The sequence below is a fragment of the Ursus arctos genome, unplaced genomic scaffold (genome assembly GCF_023065955.2).
Source record: "Ursus arctos isolate Adak ecotype North America unplaced genomic scaffold, UrsArc2.0 scaffold_2, whole genome shotgun sequence".
In the NCBI taxonomy this organism is placed as follows: domain Eukaryota; kingdom Metazoa; phylum Chordata; class Mammalia; order Carnivora; family Ursidae; genus Ursus; species Ursus arctos.
The window spans coordinates 63,916,176-63,943,444 of record NW_026622874.1 but is presented as its reverse complement, the minus strand read 5'-3'; the positions used below and the strand labels follow the sequence as shown (position 1 = coordinate 63,943,444).

The following is a 27,269-nucleotide window of genomic DNA, read 5'->3' as shown; positions in this document are numbered from 1 at the left end:
CCCAACACACCCGGACAGAACGGTACCAGGAGGCAGGGGCAGGCTTCGAGGGCTCTTTATTAAGTGATGCTTTAGTCTCCGTCTCTGCCAGCGACTGGGGTGGGGGTGACCCCACTCCCCCCCAGGCCGTCCCAGACTCGCTTAGAGGAAGGAGGCAAGAAGCCTGCTTTCCTCTGAGAACAGCCTGGGAAGCTAGGCTAGCGCTGGGGTGGGGGGCAGCAGAGCCGAGACCCCCAGCGAGCTCCTGGCCAGCCCCAGGGCAAGGGGCCAAGGCGTTCCTGGCCAGAGCCTCCCCCACAGCCCACGCCTGCTGCTCCGCCCCCTGCCCTGAACGATTCATGATCTTGGCTCCCACGTTCACCTCGCCACGCACCACCCGCAAGCGAGCCCCGTGCTCAACACCCCCAGGACAGCAGGCCCCTGACCGGGCAGCTCTAAGAGCCTCTCCTTTCTGCTGCCCACCTCCACGCAGGCCCCTCCCAGACTGTCAGGGGGCTGGTGGCCTCACACCGCTCCCCCTCCTCTTCCTAGCATCGCGCTCTGCCCCCACACAGGCGCCCCGACTGTGGGGCTGGTGGGCCGGGGACCCTCCCTGGCCCGCGGGCCAGACTGCCGACAGACAGAGGGGCCTGCTCTGTGCCCTGGAAGCCGGGCAGACGCAGAGCAAAAGCAAAGTGGGGCGGCTGGGTGCGCGGCGCCCGCAGCAGCAGGCGGGGGTGAGCCCTGGCCCTGCTCCTGGTGCTGGCAGCTCCAGGCCCCTCTTCTGGAAGAGTCCCCAAGGCTCCAGAGCTGCGCCCGCCTGCGCCAAGGGAGAGGGGGATGGGTGGTTCTCCAGGAGGGGAAGGGTCTGCAGAGAACCGCCCACACGCCTGGTGTTACCCAATTCTTCCCCCGGCGCCGGAGGCTCCAGACTCCTGGCACCAACCACCCTGCGTCTTGAGTGAGGAAGAGGGGCCCTTCCGCTGTCCCTTCCCCTCAGAGGTCCACAAACCACTCCAATGGAACGCAGACGCCCATGCCTGCCACCTGCCCCTGGGGACCATGGGGGGCTGAGGCAGAAGGGCTGGCTGGGGGCCCACAGGCCTCTCCTGCTCCAAGCACTTCCCTCGCTTTCCTGACATGTCTTGGCGACAGGGGGACCCGCCCTCCCAGCCGGCTCTGGGCCCTCCCTGTGGCTCCCGGGCCCTCCCTGCGGCCTGTGTGCAGCTGGGCTTCCTTCCTGCGTGCGTGCGTGAGTCTGCGTGTGGTGGGGTGACTACAGGTGCTGGTCCTGGCTGCCAGGGAGGGCAGGAGAGATCTGGATGCAGCCCCACTGCAGGGCTTGGGGGTCCATCTCAACCAATCTCCTTCCACTGCTTGTAGAAGTCCAGAACATTCTTGATGTCCACACTAGCGTGTGCAGCGGCCTGCAGGGCTGCCTGTGGAATGGGGAGGGCGACTGATGGGGGAGGGCCTGACCTCCTGAACGATGAGACCCGCTGCAGGGCTGGGGAAGGGGTGGTGGAAGCATATGGTGTGGTCTGAGAAGGGAGTCCACTTTGGCACCTCTTGCCCGTTCACCTGTTGCCCCACCTCACGGACCTACCTGCATAGGGCCTGAGAGTGCACTGGGGTTGTCCAGGGAAAGGCCTGTGACGATGGTCACCATGCCGCTCGGGTCCTCCTCACCTGCCCCCTGGGCCAGAGTCAACTGCTTGCAGCTGTCCAGGATCTTATAGAGCGTCCTGGTATGGAGGAAGAGGATGTGGGCCAAGCCCCAGCATGAGCGCAGCCTGGACGCCAGGACCCCCAGGGCACAGGGGAAGCTGGGGACAGGGAGGGCAGCGGGAGAGAGAGCTAGAGAAACCAGGCAGCCAGGGGCAGCAGTTCTGGAAGCCAGTACTGGAGAGTGTCCTGCGGGGAGTGGGCAAAGGGACACTGAGCGAGAACACCAAGCCCCGGCATCTCAGGGTCATAGGGGCTTTGGGGCTGGAGCCACTTCTCACTCCCTCCAAGGGGACATGCGCAGGAGGCCCTGGCGGGCTGAGGGTGGCCCCAGGCTGGTCCTGCTATTTGCTGCAGGACCGGCTGGCCCGGGGAGCGCGTGGAGAGGAGCGAGGTTCCAGGAGCGTGGGGCTGGCAGTTTACCAGGCGTCTGCATCCTGCCTCTTCAGCTTATGCCGCTCAAAGCTCTTTCCCACCTCTTTCTGGCAGCGAATATACCTGCGGAGGCAGGGGCAGAGGGAAAGTGGGGGTCAGAGGCAGCGGGGCGCCTCCCACAAAGCACCTCGCTGTGGCCCGGGGGGCAGGGGGCACCTCTCCCACCACAGCTCTGTTCGGAGCCATTTCAAAGGAGCTTCCTGGCTACTGAGCCCAGCTCACTTTCCCCCCTGATAACATCAATCCTTTGGTTCCTCCCGGGGGAGGAGCTGAGAAGGGAGGAGCGGCAGATGCTTTTCAAGTGAGGGCTTCTGGAGACAAGGGCCGAACAAGCAGGCTTTGTGAGGCTTCCTGGCCAGGCAGATGCAGGGGCGGGGGGTGGGGAGCAAAGCCAGCTCCCCATCTACTGCTGCCCTGCCAGCCCCAAAGCCCAGAAGGGAGGGCCAGCGCGGCCCGAGCACCAGCATGCCACCACCTGCCAGGCCTGGCTGGCTGCAGCGGTGAACGACTCCCACCCCGGTACCCTTGATCATGGGCCCAACCCCAAAACAACAGGAACTCCTGCAAAGGAGCCCAAGCCTGGAGCTGGGGACTCTGCCCCCACCTCCCTGCTGATGCTGATCTCGTGCCTGTCCCATTGGCAAAGAGACAGCAGGTCAGTCCCCCCCTTGACCACCCTCCATCCACACCTGAGACCCTGACTTGTAATTACATCTCTGTTCCCTGCCCCCAACCCCGGCAGCGCGCAGGGGCTGCAAGCGTGTGTCTTACCCGCGGGAAGCCAGGAACAGATACTGTTGTCTGGGAGCCTGACACGGGGCTTGGGAGAGGCCTAGGCCCACACTCACCTGTTCCCTTTCTTAAACTCTGCCTCCAGGTATCGGATCCCATCCCGGGCCCCTGGGTGTTCCTTCTTCAGCAAGTCCAGGCCATCGATCACTGGTGGACATGGTGGGGTGGGGAAAGACAGAACAGGTGAGCTCGCACTGCTGTGGCCCGGGGCTCCCTGGCACTGCTGTGGCCCGCGGCTCCGCAGGGAGCGTCTGAGCTCGCAGGAATCCCCCAGGACCCGCTGCAGGAGAAGCAGGGACCCGGGCTCCTATATGTCTCCCAGAGCTCTTCCAAAGTATGACCTTCTGTGAGCAACAGAGCTGGCAATTTACCAAGTGCGTTTGCTTACATTTTTCTCTCGTTTCTCCTTAATTGTTGAGTCAAGAGTTTAACAGATTGTCACACGCATTCCACAGATGAAGTGACTGAGCTTTAGGAAGAGGGCAGGACTTGACCGAGGCCACGGTGTGGAAACTGGGCCCTCGGGAGCACTTCTCAGTCACAAGCCCCAAGTCTCTCTTAGCCACGCCCTGTCCCCTCTACCTCCCCAGTATGCCTACCTGTCCTTGGGATGATGACAATGAAGCGGCCACTGGTGGCCAGCTGGCGGATGACCGGGAGGTGGTGGCAGAGGGCTTGTGTGTCAGGGACGAGGTAAGGAGACATTGCCGACTGGGCCTTGGGCTGCTGCAGGCTCCCTTCCAGCTGAGAGACCTCGAGCTGGGGAGAGAGAGCAGAGTGGATGGGGCTGCGTGGGCCCTACAGCCTGGGCAGGAAGGTTGGAACCCAAGAGGGCTCTCGGGTGTCTCCTGCTGCCAAGGGGGACAGGGGGCTCCTTGTACCAAGGGCCTTGGAGGAAAGGGAGGCAGGAAGAAGGAAAGGTAAAGAGAAAAAGAAGGAAAAGACGACAGGGAAGGCAGAAAGGGGGCATCGAGGCTCAGTGAGGGAATGACCAAGAGAAGGCAGTCTGGGAGGTGATCCGGTTAAAGTGAAGGCCGCCGTGGAAGGGGGGAGACGGAACAGAGCTGGGGCGGGGCACAGTAGAACGGGGTAGGGGAGGCAGGGGAACAGAGTGGGGGGCCCCTGGAAGAAGAGAACGGGGCTGTGGAACAGAGCAGGGGCAGTGGCTGGAGCGGAGGGTCTGCCGGTGGGGTCTGGCCCACGAGCAGATCAGGAGCAGGGCAGCTGGGTCCCGACTGCCTACCTGAAGCCGCAGCTGGGCCATGTCTCTCATCAGCCTGTTCCGACGGGCCTCCTCCTGTGCCTACGAGGCAAAACACGTGCTACGCTTGGGACCAAGAGCTGGGGCCACAGCCATTTCCCCAGAGACCACGAGACTACCCAAGAGCAATTCCCAGGGTCTGAAACAGGAACCCCTCATGTGAAGTCAGCTTTCTTGCTCCCGCTAAGTGAGGGAGCGGGAGGCTCGGGAGAAAAACCACTGCTCTGGTGGAGAAGGACTTCTGGGACCCGTGCCGAAGCTCTCGCCGGCCCAGGCGGCCCGGAGACGGGCAGCCAGCTGCGCACAGTCGCCGTCAGGCTTCCGGCCCTGCCCTCCGCTCCGCGCCTCGGGGGGCTGCCACCCCGCACACCCCACCTCCCACACCATCCGCTTGCCAACTTCTTCCCCATCTACAGCGCCAGCCCAGCCAGCCCGCTCCGCTCCTCCAAAGCTGCTGCTCCCTTTCCGGCGGCCCCCCACCTGGGAAAGCAGCCACCGTGTGCGCAAGGCGGAGGCTGAGCTGTGACTGTACCTCTCTCGGTTCCCAGTCCTGCCAACTGCCCCTCCCCTTCACCTCCACTGCGCGACCCCGGTCTAAGCTGGGTCCCCCCACCCCCTCCTCCCCGGCCCGTCTCTACCCCCGGCCACCTTCCCTGCCGGCAGCCACATGCCGCCTGGTGTGCGCTGTGGCCCTAAAAGTCCTCTGCCGGTTCCCTTGTCTTCTGGATGAAGCCCACATTCCCTAAGGTGGTCTAGAGATGAGATTAAGGATGGAGACTTATCCTTAAAGATCTGGGGGGGGCCGCAGACCAAAGGCTCTTTAACGGGCAAAGTGACATCCTCGGAGTGGTGCTTTCCAACATTAACCTCGGGTGTATAATCGCATTCCAACCACGAGAACACACGGCCGAGACATGTCTGGACAAAGCCAGGCTGAGGACGCGCTACAAAGTAACTGACCGATACTCCTCACAAGTGTCAAGGTCACGAAAGGAAAGACTGAGGAACCGTCACAGCCTGGAGCAGACCACAGACACACACAGCCCAACGCAATGTGCTTGGGAAAGAAAACAGACATTAGGGGCGCCTGGGTGGCTCAGTCGGTTGAGTGTCTGCCTTCGGCTCAGGTCGTGGTCCCAGGGCCTCGGATTGAGCCCCAGTCGGGCTCCCTGCTCAACGGGGAGACTGCCTCTCCCTTTCTGCCCCTCCTCCTGCTCGTGCTCTCACTCTCTCTCCTGCCCACTCTCTCTCTCAAATAAATAAAATCTTTTTTTTTTTTTTTTAAGATTGTATTCATTTATTCGACGGAGATAGAGACAGCCAGCGAGAGAGGGAACACAAGCAAGGGGGAGTGGGAGAGGAAGAAGCAGGCTCATAGTGGAGGAGCCTGACATGGGGCTCGATCCCACAACGCCGGGATCACGCCCTGAGCCGAAGGCAGACGCCTAACTGCTGTGCCACCCAGGCGCCCCTCAAATAAATAAAATCTTTAAAACAAACAAAAAAGAAAACATGTCAGTGGAAAATTTAGTAAAATCTTAATAAAATCTATGGTTCACGGTACTGCTGCATCTTAGTTGTGATAATTACACTACGGTTGTGCAAGATGTACCTACGGCCCTGCAGAGTCCTGCACAGAACAGCCCTGTCCAAAACGCCTAGAACATCCCCTTGGAGAAACCCAGGTGCAGGAAGGAGAGAGGGAGGCACACGGGCAGAACCCAAGGCCACTTTCTCACAGGCCCGCCGGCAGACTGGCGAGGACAGGGAGCACTGTCACTATAGGAACCAAGCCTAGGGAACAGCCTTTCAGGCTGGAATTGGAACTGCGATGCCCCCTCTGCTGGGGGTGGGCGATGGGCACCCATCTGGACCCAGGAAGAGGAGAGCTGTACCACCCTCAGGCTCTGGCACGGCCGGGCCAGCGGCTCAGAGATGTGGGCCTCTGCCGTCCGCAGGGAGAATCTGAGGAACCCCAGGAAAGATGGGTCCCTAACCCAGGCACATGCCGGCATCCCCGAGTAGGAGCAGCGGCCACTGGACCCAGCAGGCCTGCAGAGACGCCGCACCCCACAGCAGCTGAGAAGGAAGAGCCGGTCTGCCCAATTCCAGGGACGAGCCCTCTTCTGTGGTTCTGCACTCCAACACCCAGCGCAGGAGAGGGTAAGGGCCCCTCACAGGGCTGCACCCAGGGCCGAATAAGCTATCCCGGGCCAACTTGGCTTGGCACACAGAAAGCTTTCGATAGGTGATGGCAGATGTCAATATGGGGACGGCCACGCTGCTGCTAAGGGATGAGCCCCCAGGGTGGACATGTGCCACTTAGCAGCGCAGGGGGCAGCCCCAGCAGGCAGCGTGACTTTGGGGGCCAGCACCACCCGCATGGGGCTCTCAGGTGCTCCCTGCCCCTGAGGAAGAGTCTTGGAGCTTTAACCTAAAGGAAATGCCTGCAAAAACTAGCATGTTTTAAAGCTGTGTCATTTCCCCATGATTATCTTTGTATTATGTCTTTTCCTCTATAGAACAGCAACAGAAGCCTTAACACAAAAGGTTTGTTTTTTAATAGAACACGCCTGCTTTTAAGACTGCAAAGAAGGGAGTTGCTGTGAGCCTGTCACGTGCCACGTCCGCAGGAAGGGGTGCTCAGAGAGGCGGGGAGGCCTGCAGCTTGTGGGGAAGGGGATGGCCTGGGACGAAGAAAAACCCTCGAGGTTTGCAGAGACACGTGGGCCATGGTTCAGCGCCAGACACCCCCCCGCCAAGGTATTGCCGTCCAGCCCGGGGAGGACAGCACGCTCAGAGCTATGCAGGCCCCAGCGCAGAACCGGGATTGTGCTCCCCAAGCATCAGCCTCACAAGAGAAAGGACGATCTTGTTCGCTGCTGTGACCCCAGTGCCTACAGTACGGACAGGCCTGGCACAGAGCACTCAGTGTCTAGGGACCAGATTCGGAATGGAGAAGAGGTAACCCCGGCCACCTGCTACTTTCTGGGGATCCTGGAGGAGGAAAGAATCCTTTGTGGTGTCTGATACCCAGAGCCTGCCACTCTCCCCGCCCCCAGTCTTCATCCCCTCGAGAGGAAGGGTCAGGGGCACCGGCTGAGCACACGCGGTACCCGAGATGCACGCTCGCTCTAGCGTCACCACCAACCCATGAAGCCGGCGCCACGAGTGCCGTGTAACTTGCAGGGAAACGAGCTTAGCAAGGTCAACGAACTTGCTGAGCTCAGACTAGGAGGGGACAGAGACGGCCCTCGAGCCCAGGCAGTCTGGACACAGGCCTGGACCAGCTGCCTCTGCTCAGCGCACCGCTCCCGCCCTGCCCACTGGCCCGTTCCTCAGTCCCCGCGCCGCACCCCTGCTCCCCCCGCTCCCCCCCCTCCTCCGTCAAGGGCCCTCCGGCCGGGGTGCTCACCGCGCCTGGCGGGAGCCACGAGTGGGGGGGGGGGGGGGATGACTCACCATGCGGAACTGCGCCTGCGCCTGCTGCAGCACGCCCTCCTGCTCCGACCGGGCGATGCTCACGAAGATGCCGGCCTCCGCGCTGAACTGCAGGATGCTGCCCTGCAGGCGGGCGACGAAGTGGCCAAAGCTGCGGATGCAGCAGGTGCGCACGACCGACTGCGAGGGGACGCGGGAGCCGGTCAGTGGGCAGGGCTCTCCGGGTCCCCCCGGCCCAGCTGCCCGGCCGCAGCAGCAGCAGGGGCTCCCTGGAGAGGCCTGGGTCTGTGCGGTGGGAGAGGGGAGCCCCAAGACCCAGGGCCTTGGGTTGCCAGGAAAGGAGACTCCAGGCAGGACTGGCGAACCGGGACGCAGGCGGAAACAAAAGGCAGCGCATTGGGCGGAGCGCGGGACGACCTGGGCGCTCAGGCCACCTCTCTCCTCGGGGTCTCGCATGGAAAAACGAGGGAACTGAGCTATGCCGACATTTCCAACCTATTTTCTTGGTTGGCAAAACAGTTCTTCCCCAGCAAACAAAAATCTTCTCTAGAACGCTAACACTTGATACAGACTAGAGCCAAGGTCCTCTGGCTGGACAGGAGCAACCAAGAGGCCCGTGCGTGTGCCGGCAAGGGCGCTGGGAGACTGTCTACTTGGCTTCCCTGGCCGTCCCCAGACGGCCCGTGTGGTGATACAGGCGCAAGGGGGTCCGGCCTGGCTGGGCAGCACTTTCTCTTCCAGCTCTCTCCCTGACGGCCTCCCGCCCAGCTCACAGGATGCTGGGCCCAGAGTGGAAACGAGTGAGAGAACGGGTCCTAAGCCCTAATGGCCCCCCGCCCCACCCTCTGCAAAAGATGGACATGGTGGAGAGAGGCCACGACAAGACACCCACAGCTGAGCATCCTGTGGGAAGGAGAGCCAGCTCGGCGGCTCACGGAAGGAAGCACACCCAGCCCAGCCCCAAGGACGCTCTGCCTGTCTGGACGGGAGGCCACCTGCTTCACTGTGGGGCTGGACTCACACCAGAGCTTGTGGAATCAGAAGTGCCATGCTCACCTCCTCTAAGGCGCTAAGCAGGGGCCGATCCGTGTCGAAGTTGAAGCGTCGGTGGGCAGCCCGGAGGGGAGGCAGGTTACGAAGGGCCGTGTCCTCTGGGAGCAGCAGGCTGGAGGGCAGGTCAGTCAGTTCACAACCTTCGAGAACGTCCTGGACCTCGGGACACAGGGCCAGGCCTGGGGAGAAGACACGTGAGACCACCTGCCCTAGGGGACTCAGCCCTTCTCCTTGGAGAACAGAGAGGGACAGAGAGGGCCATGTCGCACGGCTCAGGGAGACCGGAGCTGGTCTGGCTGGAAGAGCAGGGTAGGCACAGGGAGCAAGGGCTCTGATGAGGAAAGCTCCCCGACACCAGGGTGAACCTGACGAGGGCTCTGGAGGACAACGTGCACACCGCTCAAGTGAGGCCAGAGGTGGGAACCGCTGGGCACGTGCAGCTACAAGGTGGCAGGAGAGGATGAGCTCTGGAGGCCCAGGAGGACTTTCAACGAGTGGCGCTGGCTCCCGGGCTCCCATCTCTCCACTCCTGCCCGCCCCACTGCCCTCCCCGGGGAGCATACTCCCTGGCCAACCAGGCCACCTGCCCACAGTGGGGCAGTGTTGGGGGAAACCGGAGATGCAGAGACCACAATAGCTGCTGTGTGTCAGGGTGGCTGGGCACTGAGTCCCATTAACCTCCTTCTCCCCAGGCTGGGTTACCAGAGAGGGGGATGGGCTTCGTGGGGCCACCGAGGGAGAGGGAAAGGGGAGACAGTGCTAGGGACTCACTCACCAGACTCCTGGAGCTCGCCAGCAGCTGGCAACAGGTTCAGCAACACAGACAGGCGATTCCACAGACTCTGAGAGCTCTGCAGAGAGGGGAGGCCTTAAGCGGGGCGGCGGGGCGGGCAAGGAAAGCAGGACCCCTGGGGGGTCTGGGGCCTATGGCCACAGGCCTAGAGCAATCTGATAGAAAAACTAACCAAAGAGGCCAAGGGAGGGGACTCCTGGGAGACCGGGAACACAGGGAGCCAACCCCATGAGGAATGCAGGGGGCCCACAAGCCTGGCTGAGCTTCATCACCAGCGGCAAGATCACGGGGAGAAGGTGCAAGGCCACAGGAAGGACACTAGGTTATGGGAGCGGGAAAAGCTAGAGCGCTGGAGGCAGCTTCTCCCCGTGGCGCAGCCCTCCGTGTGCCCATCCTGGGACAGCTGTGTGGGAATGTGAGCCCACGTCCCCATTTTCAGCGCACCTCCCCTGATGACTAAGGGTGGTGAGCAACTCGCCGCCGGCACACATAGGCACACACCCAAGGGCGTGCCTGGCCCTAACCCCAACTCTCGTCTGGGGACGAGGGCGACCGGAGGGGGAGGGCCTTCCACCGCACGGCAGCTGTGCTCCTGGGATAAAGCGACACCGGACAAAACCTGCGGGGCCCTCAAGGCTCAAGACAGACTGAACCTGAGGAGAAGACGCCCCGCCCCCTCCTCCCTCCTTCCTCTGGGACCAGGCTCGAGGCCGGCCCTCAAAAACACACACACACACACACACACACACACACACACACGCCTTCATCGACCCCCCTTCCTGATGACAGCTGTTACACCCGGCGTGAGGGGCACAGAGTGGGATAAGCAGCTCCTGCCTTCCCATCCACAGAGTGTGTGTCGCGGCCCAGGCCACAGGCTCCTGGAGGCCAGAGGTCCTGTCTAATCCTTTCCGGGTAAAAAGTGTAAGAGCCCACCCAAAGCAGGTGCCTGCCGTAACTTCTGTGGTGTTGGAACCCGAGGGGCCTCCCCGCGCCCCCCTTGGCTTTGCTCCCGACGCCGCGAGGAGCCGCACCTGCGCACATACGACGATGAGGTCAGGGTTGGCCCGCAGCCAGTCCAGGAAGACCTTCACGGCGGGAAGCAGGCCTTCGGCCGCCAGGACTTGCAGCTTCTCCTGGACGCTGCGCTCATTCCGACAGGAGTGCCCGCTGGACTCACTGCCCTCCGACTCGGAGCCCTCCTCAGAGGCTGGGGGTTGGGGACAGGGAGCCGCGATGAGCGGCAGGCACGTGGCACTGGGCTGCAGCTCCAGACGGGGGGCACGCTCGCCCTGCCTGCCCTCGGGAGCAGAGCTCTGACGTGAAAGATGGGGAGCTTACTACGCACCCCTGCCTAATCTTTCTACGTCTACTAACCAGACGCTTTTAAGCCAAGAGACTGCAGCCTCCACCTTTCTTGAGACGCCTGGGTGGCTCAGTTGGTTAAACGTCTGCCTTCGGCTCAGGTCATGATCCCTGGGATCGAATCCCACATCCGGCTCCCTGCTCATCAGGGAGCCTGCTTCTCCCTCTGCCTGCTGCGCCCCCTGCTTGTGCTCTCTGACAAAATCTTAAAAACAAAAAGTGTTTTTTTCTGGGGCGCCTGGGTGGCTCAGTCGGTTGGTTGAGTGTCCAACTCTTGATCTCAGCTCGGGTCTTTTTTTTTTTTTTAATACTTTATTTATTTATTTGACAGAGAGAGACAGCCAGCGAGAGAGGGAACACAAGCAGGGGGAGTGGGAGAGAAAGAAGCAGGCTCCCAGCGGAGGAGACTGACGTGGGGCTCAATCCCAGAGCGCCGGGATCACGCCCTGAGCCGAAGGCAGAGGCTTAACGACTGTGCCACCCAGGCACCCCTCAGCTCGGGTCTTGATCTCAGGGCCATGAGTTCAAGCCCTATCCTGGGCCCCACACTGGGAACAGAGCCTACCAGATAAAAATAAATAGGACAAACTATGGCTCTTTCTGGCTCCAGCTCACTTGTGAGGATGGTCTACACAGGTATTCCCTCGAGCGATGCTTATAGAAGGCCTACCCTCTGCTAGAAAGCAGGGCAGACAGTCAGAAGGGAGCGGTTGGGGAGGGAGAAAAGGCATACAGAATTAAAAGAAACACCCCTGAGGCGGCTGGGTGGCTCACTCGGTTAAGTGTCTGACTCCTGATTTCAGCTCAGGTCAAGATCTCAGGGTCGTGAGATTGAGCCCTGTATCGGGCTCCGCGCTCAGCACGGGGTCAGCTTGGGATTCTCTCCCCGCTCCTTCCTCTCTGCTCCTCCCCCCTCATGCAGGCACAAGCTAAAAAACAAATTAAACAAGCTAAAAAAAACAAATTAAAGAAAAGAAAAGAAAAGAAAAGAAAAGAAAAGAAAAGAAGAAAAGGACGACCCCAACTCCTAGGTCTTGAACCTGGCAGGTCAGAGCACGGAGCAGGCCGCCTCACCTCTGCGTGCTGGCTCCCTAGCTTCCTCCTGCTCCCACATGTACTGGCAAGGTGTTAAGAACTAAGGATCCAAGGACAGACCAAACACACACTGTCCTGCCCCTAAGAGGCTCACGGTCTCCTTGGGGACACAGACAAGCCAAAAGACAAGTACACCTGAGTGGGAAAGGCCAGGAAGCTGTGGCGGGGCAGAGGCTACAGGCGCCCACAGGGAGGAACTCTCGCCTAGCCTTGGAAGATTCCCAGACCCAGTGATTTCTATGGGAAAACCAAAGGGCAAGTAAGAATTAGCCAAGCGACAGGCTAGGGGCAAGGGGCAAGGGGCAGCATTTAGAAGAGGAATGAGAACTCTTCCCCCACAAGACTGCTGTGAAAGTTCAACCAGACTATACCCGAAAACAGTCCAGCCCAGCACCTGGCAGAGAGTAGGCACTGGGCATCCCCTGTGCAGGGAAGACCCTCAGGAGAGAGGTCCCTGGTGGGACGAGGGCCAGTGGCAGCAGTCATGTGGGAGAAGAGGCAGACCGCGGGCAGCAGTGGGGACTCTCAGGACGACACTCCTGGACCAGACCAGAGGAGCAGAGAGAAGGCCGTAAGGGTGGATGGGACGGGACCTGAAGAGACAGGCAAGCCGCCTCTCAGGTGGTGGAGGGGAAATACGGGACAGACCAGGATGAACAGGGGCCCGGATACCTGGCTCCGAGGGCTTGTCCGCATCTCCGTTGACACAGGGCCCGCGGCTGGCCATGGTCTGGGGCTCACTGGGGGGCTGCAGGAGCAGGTTGCTGAAGGTGGGGGCCAGCCGGAAGCAGCGCTTGGTCTGGAACATCTGAGTGGACATGGCTTGCAGCTTGCTGGCAATGCTGGCCTCACTGGGGCCCAGGGGGCCATTGAGAGACTCGGGAGCCTCTGACCTGGGCCGAGTCGGCTCCAGGGCCGGGGACCGTGTCCCCTCCTCATCCTCCATGTCTTCCAGGTCTGACCGGGACTCTTGGCTGTTCATTTCTGAGTCTGTCTCAGCATCAAAGGCCGTTCCCCCACCTTCAAGACTCTTGTCAGAGCCACTGTCCGAGCCCTCGCTGGCCCTGGCCGAGTCGTGGCTAGAGTCCGAGTCAAAGCCTTCACTCAGGTCACTGTCATCTCCACCTGTGGGTGGGTGGCGGCGGCGGCGGAGGCAGGAGAGGCGGGAGAACTTTCGACTCTTTCTGACCTCACCCGCTGGAGGTGCTGCGGGAGGGGGCTCAGGGCCTGGGGCTTCCTCCTTCTCCAAGGGCTCATCTATGCAAAAGGACAGTCAGGTGGAAACTAGGGACAACTGGAGCCCAGAAGCTGGAAGGTGCTCTTCAAGGCCACCTCCCCAGTCACCCCCGTGCTCCCCTTCCTCCATCCCCGCGCCCCAGGCTGACGTGCCCGCAGTCGCACCCCCCCCCCACGCAGTCGCACCCCATGCCCGCACCTGTGCCATCGCTCTGGAACGCCGGCACGGGGTTCTCGCCCTCCTCCAGCTCAGCCTGCAGCCGTATGTTGACGTGGTTGACGAGGTGGGAGAAGAGGGCCAGGGTGAAGGCAATGGCTGCACTGTACTGCTTGGACCCTAGAGCCAGGAAAGCCGGGCATTAGGGGCCCAGGGCTCTGAGGAAGAGCAGGCGCCATTAGCTCCAGCCCCATCTCACCTGTTCTCCACCCTTCCGAGAATCCAACTACTTCTCAAAGCTTCTTCTCAGGAGGAAAGATTTCTCAGGTCTCTGCGTGATTATCCTGTCGTCTAGAATATGCCAGCTCACTTTGTGCGTCCCCAGGGGATCATACCCTCTTGTCCTACGCTGTCCTCCCTGGCTCTGATGCCTTCACGCGGGCTCCTCCTCACAGCCCAAGCAGCGGCACACCCAGCCCTAACTCCCCCCTCCTTCCCGACTTCGCTCCACGCCCACTGCTGCCAGAAAGGTCTGCACAACTGCCCGACTGCCCCCAACAGCAAAGTCTGAGTTCTGTCTGGGTCGCCAGCTACGTATCCTGCCCCTCCCGTCTGCCCCGGTGGGAGGGGCACCAGGGATGGAGACAGGCCGTTGCCTTTGTTCCTTCACCCGCAGCTCCTTCAGGGTAGGGCTCGCCGGCCCTCACGCTCCCACCACACGCGGTGAGGCAGGCAGTGCAGGCACTGCTCGCGGGAGGAAGCTGAGCAGTGAGGGCCCAGCAGCCCAGGCAGAAGGCGGCGCACAGGGACTTACCCGCTCTCTTCAAGCTGTGCACACCCATGAGACAAATGATGACCATCTGAAAGATGAGGAGGTCCGGGAGGAAAGCGTAGCCGCCCTCGTAGTCCTGCTCGCCCTCGCTGGCCAGGCTGAGGCTGGGGGATGAGGGCAGGTAGAAGAGGCAGAGGTTGAAGTCCTCCAGGACCGACTGGCAGAGCGGCGTCAGCTCTGAGTCCACCGGGCTGCAGGAGGGCAGGAGTGACAGGGAGGTCGGTGATGCGGTCTGCGGCAGGCCCGAGGAGCCGGGGGTGCGGGGGAGACCACAGGGAGAGCCGCCGCGGTGGGGCTCCCGGGACGCAGGTCAAGGGCCTGCCCTCTCGCCCTCACCTGCTCCTGGGCTGCAGGAGGCTCTGCAGGTACATGAAGTTCACCAGCAACCTCTTGATGTCTTTACATCTGGAAGAAGGGGGGCCCATGGTAAATGGCAAATGGCTCCAGAGCCCCTATGGTCCCACCGCACAGGCCCTACTCACCGCTTCTTGCTGGGAGAGAGTTTCCGAGTCTCACACTTCTTCAGCTGGTGGTACATTTTGGCTGCCTTGTCATACAGCCGCTTGAGATTCCCATAGGCCCCCTCAAAGGACACCTCCGACTGGATGCTGAAGGAGACAGAGGTAAGCCATGGATCTCGGCAGGGGAGGGCGCTCTGCTGGCGCTTTAGGGAACAATGCTTCTAGCAAATGCATGCCTCCCCCGGCCTCACCTTCCATGTACAGACTCAGGGTGAAGGCCATTTTTCCAGATAAAATACATAGACACAACTTCCAAAGACACACAGTTAACCTAAAGCCTTTGCTTCCTGTCAGTGGAATAACTGCTTCTACTCTGTTATAAACTTAAGTGAGTTACCGTCCCTAAAATACACCAGCCTTCGTCGACGGTGAAGCACAGAGCACGGAACAACAGGTAGCATCTAACAAGCCGACCGCATACAAGGGTGTGTGTACACACAACTCTAATCCTCACGACACTGGTTCAGATGCGAGTGTGCGCGGAGAAGCCGCCACGTGCCAGGCCCTGCACCCTGACACTGTCCACACGTACGCACGAGGTAGAGCCTGGAAGAGCAGGAATAGTGCGCAGGCCCACGGCTACACCCGCTGGAGCCGTGTCCCCCAGCCCAGCCTGCCTCGCTGCAGCATCTAGGACACCCCCAGAGCGCTGGACCGCTTTTAATGTCTTTTCTGGGAGAAACCACCTTTCGTGATAAGAAGCAAGGGACAGAAAAGAAAAAATATATGTTACCGGTGAATAAAAGGTAGCCACCAATTCCTTGACACACCTTTGGTTTAGAAGTGGGTTCTGTGTCTTCCCCCTTAAATCAGGGGTGGGGGGAGGGGACTGTGCAGTACAGCTGCTCTGACCCACAGAACACCGCGGAGGTGACTCGGCCAGTCTCCAGGCCCAGGCCGTAAGACACTGGCAGATTCTATTTCCAAATCTCTCGGGTCATTATCCACTGTCTGGAGCCTTGAGCCACCATGTAAGAAATCCACCTCTCCCAAGGAAGAGAGACCACATGGAGTGGGAAGGGGTCCAGATGAGCCTTGCTCCAGATAGATCAGCCCTGCAGGCCGCCGAATACCAGCGGCTGATCCTAGACAAGGCCACGGGGTGGGGGGGAGAACTGCCTACCTGAGCCCCACCCAAATGCCTAACCCACGAACATGAGATGTGAATGCTTTAATACAGCAGGGCAGGACCTCAGCAGGCGCCTCCCAACCCTGGATGTGCTGGGCTCTCTTTGGGAGTGACTCACCCTAAATCATGGTCATGAGTGTGATGAGGGACCGAGGACCAGTAAGGGGGGCAATCCCAGGAAGGCACGAGAGGATGGTGGAAGAGGCAACGGAAGCCTACAAACCTGGTAACTGTATTTAAGAATGAAAACAGTGGCCTTGGGGGCCAGTCTGTATCAATCCAGGGAAGGAGATGGGCACCCCAAGAGCAGATACTGTGCTGATTCAAGGGAAAAGGTTTCCTTGACCAGGTGAACCAAGGCTCACGGCACAGGGAATCTTACTTTACACTTCAGCACGTGGCCAGTACAGTTACAAAGACCAGCTTACTTTACTCCCTTTGCTTTGAAGCCCAGCTCACAGCAGCGTCTTCTGCAAACGTCTGGCTTCTCATGGAGGCGTCGGCCCCGAGGAGGCGGCTGCCGCAGGGGTCCAGGCAGTTTATTTCCAACTACAACCTACTCAAGGGCCCCTGGCCGACCTCTCAGGCACACGTGCACTTGGCTCCGCCAACTCGGTGACCAAGCCCACTCAGCCTCAGCTGTCCTGCAACCGAGGTTTCTTATTCTGAGGGAGTGTCAGCACCGGGGAAGCAGTGGGCCACCCTGCTACTCAGCTGGTCCTCCCACAGTGTCGCCACGGTCACCTCGACACCGAAGCTCGACAGTGCTGCAGTTCTCACCAGCCGCTACCTTGATAACACTTTATCCACCACATTACGTTTACTTCCTCCTTCAAGACAGCGATCCTGTGCTTTATAGGAGACGGTGGGCAGCTTTCTTGGCTGCCCGAAGAGCCTACAAATCCCAGTGGATCTGTGACAAGCGGCGCTCTCAGCCCAGAGCTAGGAAGGCGGGTGCTGGAGCCGCAGTGGCCCAACACAAGCCAGCCGGGGGACAGCAGCAGACACTCACCAGCGCAGGTAGCAGTACATGGCCTCCACGTTGTAGTACTTGCCGCCTGCGAGCGTGCCCAGCTGGTTGAAGGGCATTCCTGCGGGGAGACAGAAGTCACACAGTCCGAGGGCACGCTACTCACCGCAGCAACCACGACCCAGCACTGCTGAGCACCGGGGAGCTCGTGGGGAGGAGGACTGGGTTTGCAGCAGACACCGGTGCCTCCAGGGAGGAGCAGCCAATCCTACTTCCCCAGGGGACCGACTCACTTCCGGCCTGGCCTGCCAGGGGGTTCAGCACCAACGGGCGCCATTTCGTCAGCGGCAGCTGTGGCTCTTTGAAGGCTGACAGAATGCTGTGGAGCCCTCTCCTCTATCCCACCCCTGAGCTCTCCCAACCTCTCCCTGTAATGGAGCCTCATCCCTTCTCCCACTATGCCTGCCACGCAGACAGCTGAAGTATAAGTTCCTCTTTCTACAGAGACTTCAGGGACAAGGGGAGCCTTCTTCCCTTCTGTCCCCTCTGCCTCCCTCCTTCTTGGATCAGGACCCTGCATTTCTCTTGAGCATGTGTTCCGAGGGGGAGAATGCACAACCAAGGTGAAGTGTGACAGGACCGAGCATGGGGAGGACCGAGGGAAGCCAGCGCGGCCTGCCTGCCATCTCAACGTTGTCTTCTTGTTGGAAAACTGCTGGGTAGGGAGGCCCGAGTCGGGATGCCACTTACCAATCTGTGGAGCTACTGACAAGGCTTGGTAGTAAAATCTCTCAGCGAGCAGCTCAGTGTCTACACCAGCTAATTCATTCTGATACCGCGCTGCAGGAGACAGAAGGAAGGAAACGTGATGAGGCCGTGTTTCACAAAAACCTCCCTTCGCCTGGAGTCCGCTCTGTGGAGCTGCAGTACGAGCCTGGGAGGAAGATACCTTAGCTAGGAGGCAGGCTGCTTGGGCCTCTGGCACAATCTTAACTCTGCATGACTGTGGGCAAATTGTTCAACTCTCTTTTCCTTGCTGGTAGCTTCAAAATGTAGAGAATACTTAGTGTTTGTAAACAGGCTCTTGCTTATCTCCTCCCAATGAAGGGGACCTGCAGCACATGTAACTGCTTGGGAAGACCTCTGGTATTGGTTCTAGAATACAGCTGCTTGATTCTGGAGTGAGGACATTACTGAGGACACCTGGTCAGTCTAACGTGAAGCGGTTGGCGCTCTCTGTGCACAGGGCCCATGAGGGGACCAGGAGTGGGTGGGGCAGGGAGGGAAAGACCCTCAGGTGACAAAAGGTAATGCATCCAACAGCCTAATGAGGAACCTTTAGCTACCAGGACTACAGGCCCAGAGGCCAGCAGACAAGAGAGTACTCCTTCATTGTGACAAACATTTCTCGGGCAGGAAAGTCCTCCATGAGGCCTAACTTCAATTCCTCTAGGAGTCCATGAAGAAAGAAAAAAGCAAACCCAAAGGAGAAAAATGTTGAATTAAAATCTTCCTAACCTGCTACTGAAATTGAGTGATCACCCAGACTTTCTCAAAGTTCATTTTCCTTCTTCCATAGTCACTGGTCCTTTCTGGCTCATGGAGGAGCAGTGAGAACAACACATTGTTTGACGGGGCGGGTGGGGTGAGGGGTTACACAGGCCAAAACTACTCCTGCTCTCCCATCACATACAAGGTGGTACCAACAACGGAAGCAGCTTTCCACCTGTCCTGGAGCCCAAAGCAAAAACGAAAGGTTCAGATTCTTACACAAATCCCCCAGGTACATGAGACATCGGTGGCACGCCATCTGCGCCCAGTCCATCTCCTTCCCTGACGCGGACACCGGCTTCTTGCATCCTGAGAAGACAGACAGAGACACTCAGAAGCCCATTCCCCGCCCCCTCCCTAATGGGGAAACACCTTTCCTAGGTGGAGAAAGGAGGTTAAGCATCCACGGCTCCTCCTGAAACACTGTGTTGGGGGCGGAGAAGCCATGCATCCAGGACCCAGGCAGAGGGTCGCAGGGAGGGGTCATTCACAGGAGAGAAGGAACTGGGGAGGATGGGTGAGGGTCCTCGAGCCAGGACTGTTCCCTGGGGGAAGGCGACATGAAAGCTCATCATAGAAAGGCTTCTAGAAAGGAAGAAGAGGTGAAGCTCAAGTGTCAGGACAGTCTTAGATGCCTTGGGCAGAAGCTCCCCACATATGGTGGAAAGATTTAGGTAGAGATGGGAAACCTGCCAGGAAGAAGGAAATGTGCATGAGGCCAAGGCAGGTGCCCCAGGCTTCCGCCTGAGGGAGGCCTACAGAGATGGCCGCCTGCTGGGGAGTCTGCCCATGAAGGACACAGATGAGCTTGCCATGCCTGAGGACCTGACATGCTACGCTCTCAGCTCTCCCTTCACCCAAGCAGCTCTGGAACCTCAGTTCAGAGTTTGGGAGGCAGCTTTCCCACGTGCCAGGTACTGGTCTAAGTGTTGTTCGGTGTTAACGGACCCTCACAGCAACCTCACAAGGGGTCCCTCTCCCCTGACACTTAAGAAGAGCGTAACACAGCGGGTGAGTGGCAGAGCCAGGACTTGAAAGGCAGACTGGCTCCAGAGCCCATCCCCTTTGTCGACACCACCGTACAGCCACGCTGCTGGCTGCGGGACTCCCAACCTGAAAAGCCGTTCCTAGTGTTTTCAACAGGCATCTCTTAGTTGGCTGAACGCGAAAACATCAACAAGGAGAAAAACTGAGTTTGGGGAACTGAGTCTCTGAAGTGAGGGTTCTTCACTTGTTTGGGGCTATGGACCTCTCCGGCTACCCGGTATAAAATCTATGAAGGCGGTCTTAGGTTATGCCGTTGTTTTTTTTGTTTGTTTGTTTGTTTTTAAAGATTTTATTTATTTATTTGACAGAGATAGAGACAGCCAGCAAGAGAGGGAACACAAGCAGGGGGAGTGGGAGAGGAAGAAGCAGGCTCATAGCAGAGGAGCCCGATGTGGGGCTCGATCCCATAACGCCGGGATCACGCCCTGAGCCGAAGGCAGACGCTTAACCGCTGTGCCACCCAGGCGCCCCTATGCCGTTGTTTTTAAATCATGTTCTGTAAATGCACCAAACGCAGTGCTGTGCTTCGGACTGGAGAATGCCCTGTGGTGGCATAGACACACGCTCAGGCCCCCAGTGTCTGGCAAGGGCGGGGGCACAGGCAGGGGGACGGAAGGAGCGTGAGGGGCCGGAGGCTCAGACAAGGAGGGAAGGAAGTCAACCACAGCCACTGGCACCTCAGGCGGCCACATGGAGATGGGCACCATGGTGAAGGAATATCTGTAAAGTCTATAAACCCCAAACATTTCTAAAACTTTCAATACTTGCAAAAAAAACTGGGAAACAATCTCTGAAGTTAAAAGAAACAGTGCTGGAGGCGCCCGGCCGGCTTAGTTGGGGAAGTGGGCGGCTCCTGATCTCAGGGTCATGAGTTCAAGCCCCACATTGGGCAGAGATTACGTAAATAAATAAATAAAAACTTAGGAAAAAAACAAACAGTGCCAACCAAATTCAACTGCAAGAAGAAAACAAATGCTATTAATACCATCCTCCAGTGCCAGACTTGCTCTAGATCATTCCATTCCTCCTTCCAACTCCTCCTCAGTCACAGTCCCAACCAACAGAAACCTCTCTTTCCTTCAGGTCTTCACCCTACCTCATGTGCTTGTTTGGATAAACCCGAAGTCCATGGACCATCTGTAGCTCTTCCTAGAATCCTCTCTGCCTGGCTAGGTCACAAGCTACAGAACCCAGAAGAAGGCCAGACGTGGAGGCATATACACTTGCTCCTCAAGCCCACCTTTCAGATTTCACTGACCTATGAGGGGGTCGGTGACGTGGGTCCAGTCGATGCAGCACTGAAGTTCCAGCTGGTAGTGGGACTGGATGTAGAGAAGCAGATGCTGGTAGAAGCCAATCCCCGCGACCAGGTGTGTCCTGTAGGCGCACTCCAAGGTGCTCCGGCTGTGGATGTGCTGGACGTGGGAAAGCAAGGGGGCTGCTAAGCAGTAAGCTCAGAGCACCGTTCCCCCTCCCTAACCCTGTTCCTCTCCCAAGGAAACGAACTTAGATTCTCAGCTCTGGAACTTCATCCACATCTCCTTTCACTCATGAGTTATCCCCACACCCTTAGATCCACTTCTCTGGTCTTCCCATGTGGGATGAGGCTCCCCCCTCCCCCAATCCTAATTACATCTGACCCCCTCCCTCCCTTCTGCCATCTTTTCCTTGGCTCCTCCACCTCCAACCATATCCTGGCCCACCTCTCTACCTGTCTCTTCCTTTCTTAACTTCCCTCTTTAGACACATTTCTTCTCAAAATCTAGGACCTCCCCTTACCTTTTTGTTAGTCTTGATAAGCTGAATAACTTCGTAGTATACCTTTCTCCATAGCAGCTCCTCAGCCTTCCTCCCATAGTCTACTGGGTGCAGGAACATAAGCTTGACGCAGAGCTCGCGCAGCCTGAGGGTACAGAGGAGAAGAGACTGACCATCCTTGGGGCAAGGAGGCATTTGCCAATACCCCAGCCGACAAATCTCTGTGCCTCCCAAGGGACATCCAAGGTCGGTCTGCATGACCTGGGACAAACAGTAGTCCTGGAAAGCAGTGCGAGCCCTGAAGGATACAGGGAGGAGTAGTAAGAATGTTAATAATCTTCTTTCTCCCCTGCACACTTCTTTCCTTTTTTCCTGCCTTTTAACCCCATCTTTCTTTCCTGTCATTTTGCAGCATGGCCAGCCCCCCCCAACTCCAGTGGCATCCACACGGCCCCAGTCTGTCAGATGCAGAAGCTGCAGAGAGAGTGAGAGGTCCCCATTTCCTCTCTTAGGAAGGCCAGAGTTCACAGCCCATTATTGTACCATACAGACACTGTATGTGTCCATATGCGACAGGGTTCCAGGGGGAGAAGGGTAGTGAAACCGTAAGGATCTATGGTTTAGGGTCTCCAGCTTACTTGTTCCTCAGGCTAATGTTCTCTGGTTTGAACACTTCTTGATATGCAGTTTTGTTGCAAAGGATGAGGTCAAGTCGATGCACAGCCTCCACCACAGCCCTGGAGGGAAACACAGGCAAACAGCCCCTGAGCCACGCATATGTCCAGGCAGGCGGGGGGGGGGGGGGGGGGCGCGGGGGGGGCGGGGGGGGGCACTGATCCTCGAGGAGAAGCTACAGAATTAGGGGCAGGGAAGCGGGAAGGCTGCAGGCTGAGCTGCACAAAACAAGATGAACAGTCTCCCTCCTGAAAGAACAGCCCCCTACCCCGGGGGACATTTCTGACTGTCACTACTTGTGGCCGGGGTTCAAGGGGGCGAGGGGAGTGGCTACTGGCATTTAGTGGGTGCTGCCAGACACCCCACAATACACAGGACAGTCCACCACAATAACTATCCTGCCCCAAATGTCCAAGGTGTCAAGGTAGAGAAACCCCGTGATATGGGAAGCTAGAGTCTCTTAACAGACAGAGCTTGCGCTGTGATGCCAGCAGAAGATCCAGGCTTTGACCCCTAGTTGTGTCTAAGTCTGTAATTTGGGGCAGATTATCTAAGCTCTCCAAGCCTCAGTTGTCCTATCCATAAAAATGGGGACAGTAACGGCAGCTGCCTCAGAGGACTGTGAAGGTGAACTGAAAGAACTTACCTTGGCATAGAGCAGCCATTCACCAAATAACAGTGACAAGAATTAATTACAATAAGCAAGGGCTTACTGTCTCTGACATAAAGGAAAAGCATTCCTAGCACAAAATTCCATTTCTGAATTAGCAGGGTATGGAAAAATGGGGGGGGGGGCTGAGCTTCATACTGTGTAGTCGAAAGGTCTCCTGGATTCTTTGTTTGATATTAGAGGCTCTGGGTCCTGGGCAAAATACCTAACTTCCTTGTATCCCAGTTCTCCCATATATAAAATGGGAGTACTATTATCACCTACTTTGTGAGGATTAAATTAGCTAATACACAAAGCACTCTTAATGGTGTCTCGTACATGCGGAGCATTCAATAAGCATTAGCCTCCATCTTTCTTATTGGAAGGCCAAGAAGGAGACTCCGGATACCATGAGAAAAGACCAAGGAAACTCCACAATGGATGGCTAAGAAGTGTCAGAGGTACGTGTCATCTCTAGAAGGGAAAACCCAGAGGAAGACAGATAGCTCCTGTGAAAACAGGTAAACTCAGACACAGCTCCAGGCACAAAAGCAACCAAGAAAGGGGGGGATTGGTGATTCCCACAACAATTCAAGATTGTTTCAGAATACTGAGACATGGGCTCCTGGGCCAGGGAAAGTGGGCCCCGGCAGGCTAGCTCCCTGTGGTTGCTCACGTGGGATGCCAGCAAAAGCTGCCCTGCCCCGGGCAGAGTGACCGCCAGCACCCAGATGAGCCAGTGGGAGGGTAATCCAGGCCTTCTCATAGGCAATCGTGAGAGCTCAGCATTTCTCCAAATGCCTTCTGGGCTACCTAGAGATGGGAGCCAAGCCCTTTTAGCCAGCCTGGCCCTGAATGCCAGGGCCATCAGAGAGCCTTCAGTGACTTTGCTCTAGGCCCTCTTAGTTCCCCAGGGCAAGGCTTTTTAACTTCCGAGCCATGGACTGATCTCAGGAGCGTGTGCCCATGTCTTTATGGACCGGCTCCACAGCTCTCCTTAGTTCTCAATCCAAGAAAGCTTAATAACTGTTACTCTAGAAAGTTCTAATTGCAATTTTTTTTTTAAAGTAATTTCTGTACCCAACGTGGGGCTAGAACGCATAACCCTGAGATCAAGAGCTGCACGCTCCCCTGACTGAGCCAGCCAGGCGCCCCAAAAAATGTTTTTTAAAAATAGTTAGGGGAGCCTGGGTGGTTCAGTTGTTAAGCGTCTGCCTTTGGCTCGGGTCGTGATCCCAGGGTCCTGGGATCAAGCCCCGCATTGGGCTGCCTGCTCGGCAGAAATCCTGCTTCTCCCTCTCCCACTCCCCCTGCTTGTGTTCCCTCTCTCACTGTCAAATAAATAAAATCTTTACAAAAATAAAATAAAATAATTTCTTTAAGATTTTTATTTATTTGACACAGAGAGACAGCCAGCGAGAGAGGGAATACAAGCAGGGGGAGTGGGAGAGGAAGAAGCAGGCTTCCAGCGGAGGAGCCCGATGTGGGGCTCGATCCCAGAGCGCCAGGATCACACCCTGAGCCGAAGGCAGATGCTTAACGACTGAGCCACCCAGGCGCCCCCATAAATAAAATAATTGAAAAAATAGTTAATCGACCAAATTAATTAATTGGTGTTTGTTGCCCTTCCAGCATCCCTTCTACTGCTGCCTTTTCTTCTGAGGGGGTTAAAACATTTCAGAATCCCATTTCTATAAACAGACTATGGAAATTTCCCAAATTTACTGAACCTCAGAGTGACAGTTTCTCAGTCTAACACCACATTTATGTTGGGCAGAGAAATCAGACCTTCCTTCCCCAGCTCCTTCCAACAGTCACCACTGCGCTAATGAAGAATGAAAACAGAGACCTGCTGCCTCACACCTCCACCCTGCTCAAAGCCAAGAACACACAGTCACAGGCGGGGGTACCCATGTGCACACACGTAAGCCACACGTGCACACACATCACCTTAAGTCAGTCAGTCCCGTGAGGATAGTGGGCTGAGGAAGAACTAGGCCTGAGAACAATCAGAAGGATGACCAGGGCCATTACCAAAAGCTGGAGACAAGTATGGAATCTTTCAGGCAGGGCCCACGCTCTGACAGGCAGCACTGACATTTGCAGCGTGATGCAACACACGTGCCACCGGCAGCCGACTCCTCACCCGCCCCAGACGACTGGGGGGCAGCCCACAGTGGGCGCCCAGGGGCTGCTGGATTGGATCACTTTTCTATTTTTGGAGCAGCCTATACTCCCCTCTGCCTCTGACTTACAAAGGTCGAAAGGGCAGGATGCAGACTGGAGGGAGGAAAAGACAACAACATGCTCTTGACTCTTTCACTGCCAAGATGAGGCCCACCGACCCGAGGGCCCTGTTCTACAGAGCCTGAGCTAAAAGAAAAACCCAAACCCCAACCCTTACTATAAAGTAGCAACCTCAACTTGGTCTCACGCTTCAGCCCATTCTGATCCAGTTCTAGAAACCACGTTCCAGCTGCTCCCCATAAAAAAAAAATCCTCGACCCTGTGTGGGAAAAGCGCACAGCGGCCTCAACAGAGGGCTGGGGTCTGAAGACAGGACCTGCGAAGGGCGAGTGGCGCTGCGGGAACCAGAAACCAAGAAGGGAAACTGCCTGGCAAGGGACTGTAGTCATGAGGCTGGAGAAAGCGGCGCTCGGGATCAGGAGTGCCCAGGTGCCCTGAAACGGGCTCCCATGACCTAGGAACACTCCTAACTCACAGCCCTTCGTGGCCCTTCCAGGCCAACACAACTCGTCTTCAGCCTCTCCCTTTTCATTCAAACTCCGCAAAATTGGAGGCAGAGGGACTTCTGAGCATATCCAACCCAAACCTGTCCTCCCCAGGATGCGGACAGCGAGGCCCAAGGTCACAGGGAGCGCCCGGCTCTCCGGACTGCAGTCCCGGGCGCTCCCGTCCGCGTCCTGCGGGGTTCGGAGCGCCGCTCCCTTCCGGGTTCTCCCCGCCTGCGACCCCACCCTCACCTCCGCGGCCCGCAGAGCTCGGGGCCCGCCCCAGGCTCCCGGCCAGGGGCCTCCTCCACGTGCGCCCCTCGGCCGCCCGGCCGCCCCCCGCCCCCGGCCCTCCGCCCCGGCCGGGCCCCGCGCCCACCGCGCTCGCCGCCCGGCCGCGCCCTCCCGCTCCCCCCGCACCCCGGCCCGCACCCCGGCCCCGCCCGCCGCGGCCCCGCCCCCGCGGCGCCCACTTCCCCCGGCGGCCGCACGCACACCCCGGCCCCTCACCGGTAAAGCCGCTTGGTGTGGAGGACCTTCGCCTCGGGCTCGCTGCTCTCCCCTGCGGGGGGGCCTTGGCTCATGGTGCCCGGGTCCGGGGCGGCTCCCGGTCACAGGCCCCCGCCGCCCGCCGCTACCGCCACCACTGCCGTGTCCGGCCGGAGCCGCAGCCGCCGCCGCCGCCGGCCCTGCTCGGCCGCCATCGCTGTGAGGCGGCTGCCCGCGACAGCTCCGCCTCCGCCCGTCAAGTCTCGCGATAGTAGCTGCCCAGCTGCGGGCCGGTGGCCTGAATGCTACCAAATCTCGCGAAGCTCATTTTCCCTCCCGGGAAGTTGCCAGAACTAACTCTGGGCAGCTCGGCCTCCTTCCGGCTTCTCCAAGTCCTTGCGAAAAACTTTATTGGCAAAGCTGCCGGAGAACGGACAGTGGACCCGGTGAGGGGCTGAAGCTGGACTGGGTCGCGGCAGATGGGTCCACAGCTAGGGGCGAGGCTTTGCTTTGTCCTGCGGTGGCCAATTGGTCCATCCTTTTGACCCTTCACCTCGCCCCCCCATTTGAGCCGCGTCTCTTTCAGATTACTGCCGATTCCTCTTCTTTTTCCCCCGTCACTTGAACAAACAAAAGTGTATGTGAAAGTTTCATTCAAGGGGCACCTGGGTGGCTCAGTCCTTAAGCGCCTGCCTTCCGCTCAGGGCGTGATCCCAGAGTCCTGGGATCGAGCACCGAATTGGGCTCCGTGCTGGGAACCTGCTTCTTCCTCTCCCTCTCCCCCTGCCTGTGTTCCCCCTCTCGATGGCTGTCTCTCTCTCTCTGTCAAATAAATAAATCAAATCTTAAAAAAAAAAACAAAAAACTTTCATTCGAAAAGATGGAACGTAAGAGTAAGGCCCTCCGAGACGTGAGCCTTGACCGGGCGCATTGGCCCTCAGCTCCCTATCACACAGACTAACACTTGCATGTCTCTGAGCAGCCCCGCAAACATTCACCGAACACCTGCTGTCTTCCAGCCCCAAGTCTGGGCTCTGGAGATGCAGGTGAGCAACCCAGGCACTGACCCGCCCTCACGAAGCTCAGATGGCTTCTGGCAGAAGGTCCCACAGGAACGAGCAGCCACTCTCTCATCTTGGAAAGGTCACCTTGGATTCTGATTGCTTTCTTAACCTTAAACCTAGGCTAAAAAGCAAGGTGTTTTGGGGTCTTTGTAAGTTGTAATAGGAACAGAAACTCCCTTTCACCTCCATCTCCTGGTTCCAGCCACCAACTTTTCTTCTGTTCCTGAAACCACTGAAGCTGGTCTTTCTCCTGCTATCCCCACCCTGGGACACTCAGTATTCCGTCAGGTCACAGCTCACATGTCATCTTGGCAAAGAGGTTTTTCTCTCTTCCCATTGTCTTACTGATCAGGCTCGCTCTTGTCTGTTACCCCATAGAACGAGCTCCTGGAGCAGAGACCTTGCCTGTCGTGTCGTCTCCGGGGTCTGTGTGTGCCTAGAATAGTGCCTGGCTAGAACACGTGCTCAACGTGCAATACTGCATGAATAAATGTAGAAACTCCACCTCTTTTCTGGGTAA

The 27,269-nt window shown here is 58.2% G+C and overlaps 1 protein-coding gene across 4 annotated transcripts; it reads right to left on the bottom strand.

The window, feature by feature from the left end:
- Nucleotides 1–39: 39 nt before the first annotated feature.
- SMG5 (SMG5 nonsense mediated mRNA decay factor) lies at nt 40–25,931 on the bottom strand. 4 transcript variants are annotated; one of them, XM_026485138.4, is made up of 22 exons: nt 25,707–25,931; nt 21,779–21,877; nt 21,162–21,285; nt 20,641–20,797; nt 18,555–18,644; nt 17,535–17,624; nt 16,827–16,905; nt 14,647–14,772; nt 14,501–14,569; nt 14,147–14,355; nt 13,375–13,512; nt 12,612–13,196; nt 10,514–10,689; nt 9,462–9,537; nt 8,690–8,865; nt 7,655–7,813; nt 4,175–4,234; nt 3,531–3,690; nt 2,988–3,078; nt 2,128–2,202; nt 1,586–1,724; nt 40–1,486 (listed from the first exon to the last, which is right to left on the bottom strand). In XM_026485138.4, the coding sequence occupies exons 1-22, from the start codon at nt 25,778–25,780 to the stop codon at nt 1,256–1,258; spliced, it is 3,183 nt and encodes a 1,060-aa protein (XP_026340923.1). In that variant the 5' UTR covers nt 25,781–25,931; the 3' UTR covers nt 40–1,255. The 4 variants fall into 4 exon arrangements, with proteins under 4 accessions (XP_026340923.1, XP_026340924.1, XP_026340925.1 ...); XM_026485139.4 differs by having other exon boundaries at nt 40–1,418; nt 25,707–25,930; XM_026485140.3 differs by lacking the exon at nt 25,707–25,931 and adding an exon at nt 25,449–25,473.
- Nucleotides 25,932–27,269: the final 1,338 nt, after the last annotated feature.

Bases quoted from the DNA above. Each gene is read 5' to 3' on its own strand.
- SMG5 (XM_026485138.4), bottom strand. From the start codon at position 25,780: ATGAGCCAAGGCCCCCCCGCAGGGGAGAGCAGCGAGCCCGAGGCGAAG. The intron at 21,878-25,706 runs GTGAGGGGCCGG...GTTTCCCTCCAG, and splicing joins CACACCAAGCGGCTTTACCG to GGCTGTGGTGGAGGCTGTGC. The intron at 1,725-2,127 runs GTAAACTGCCAG...CCTCCATACCAG, and splicing joins AGGCAGGATGCAGACGCCTG to GACGCTCTATAAGATCCTGG.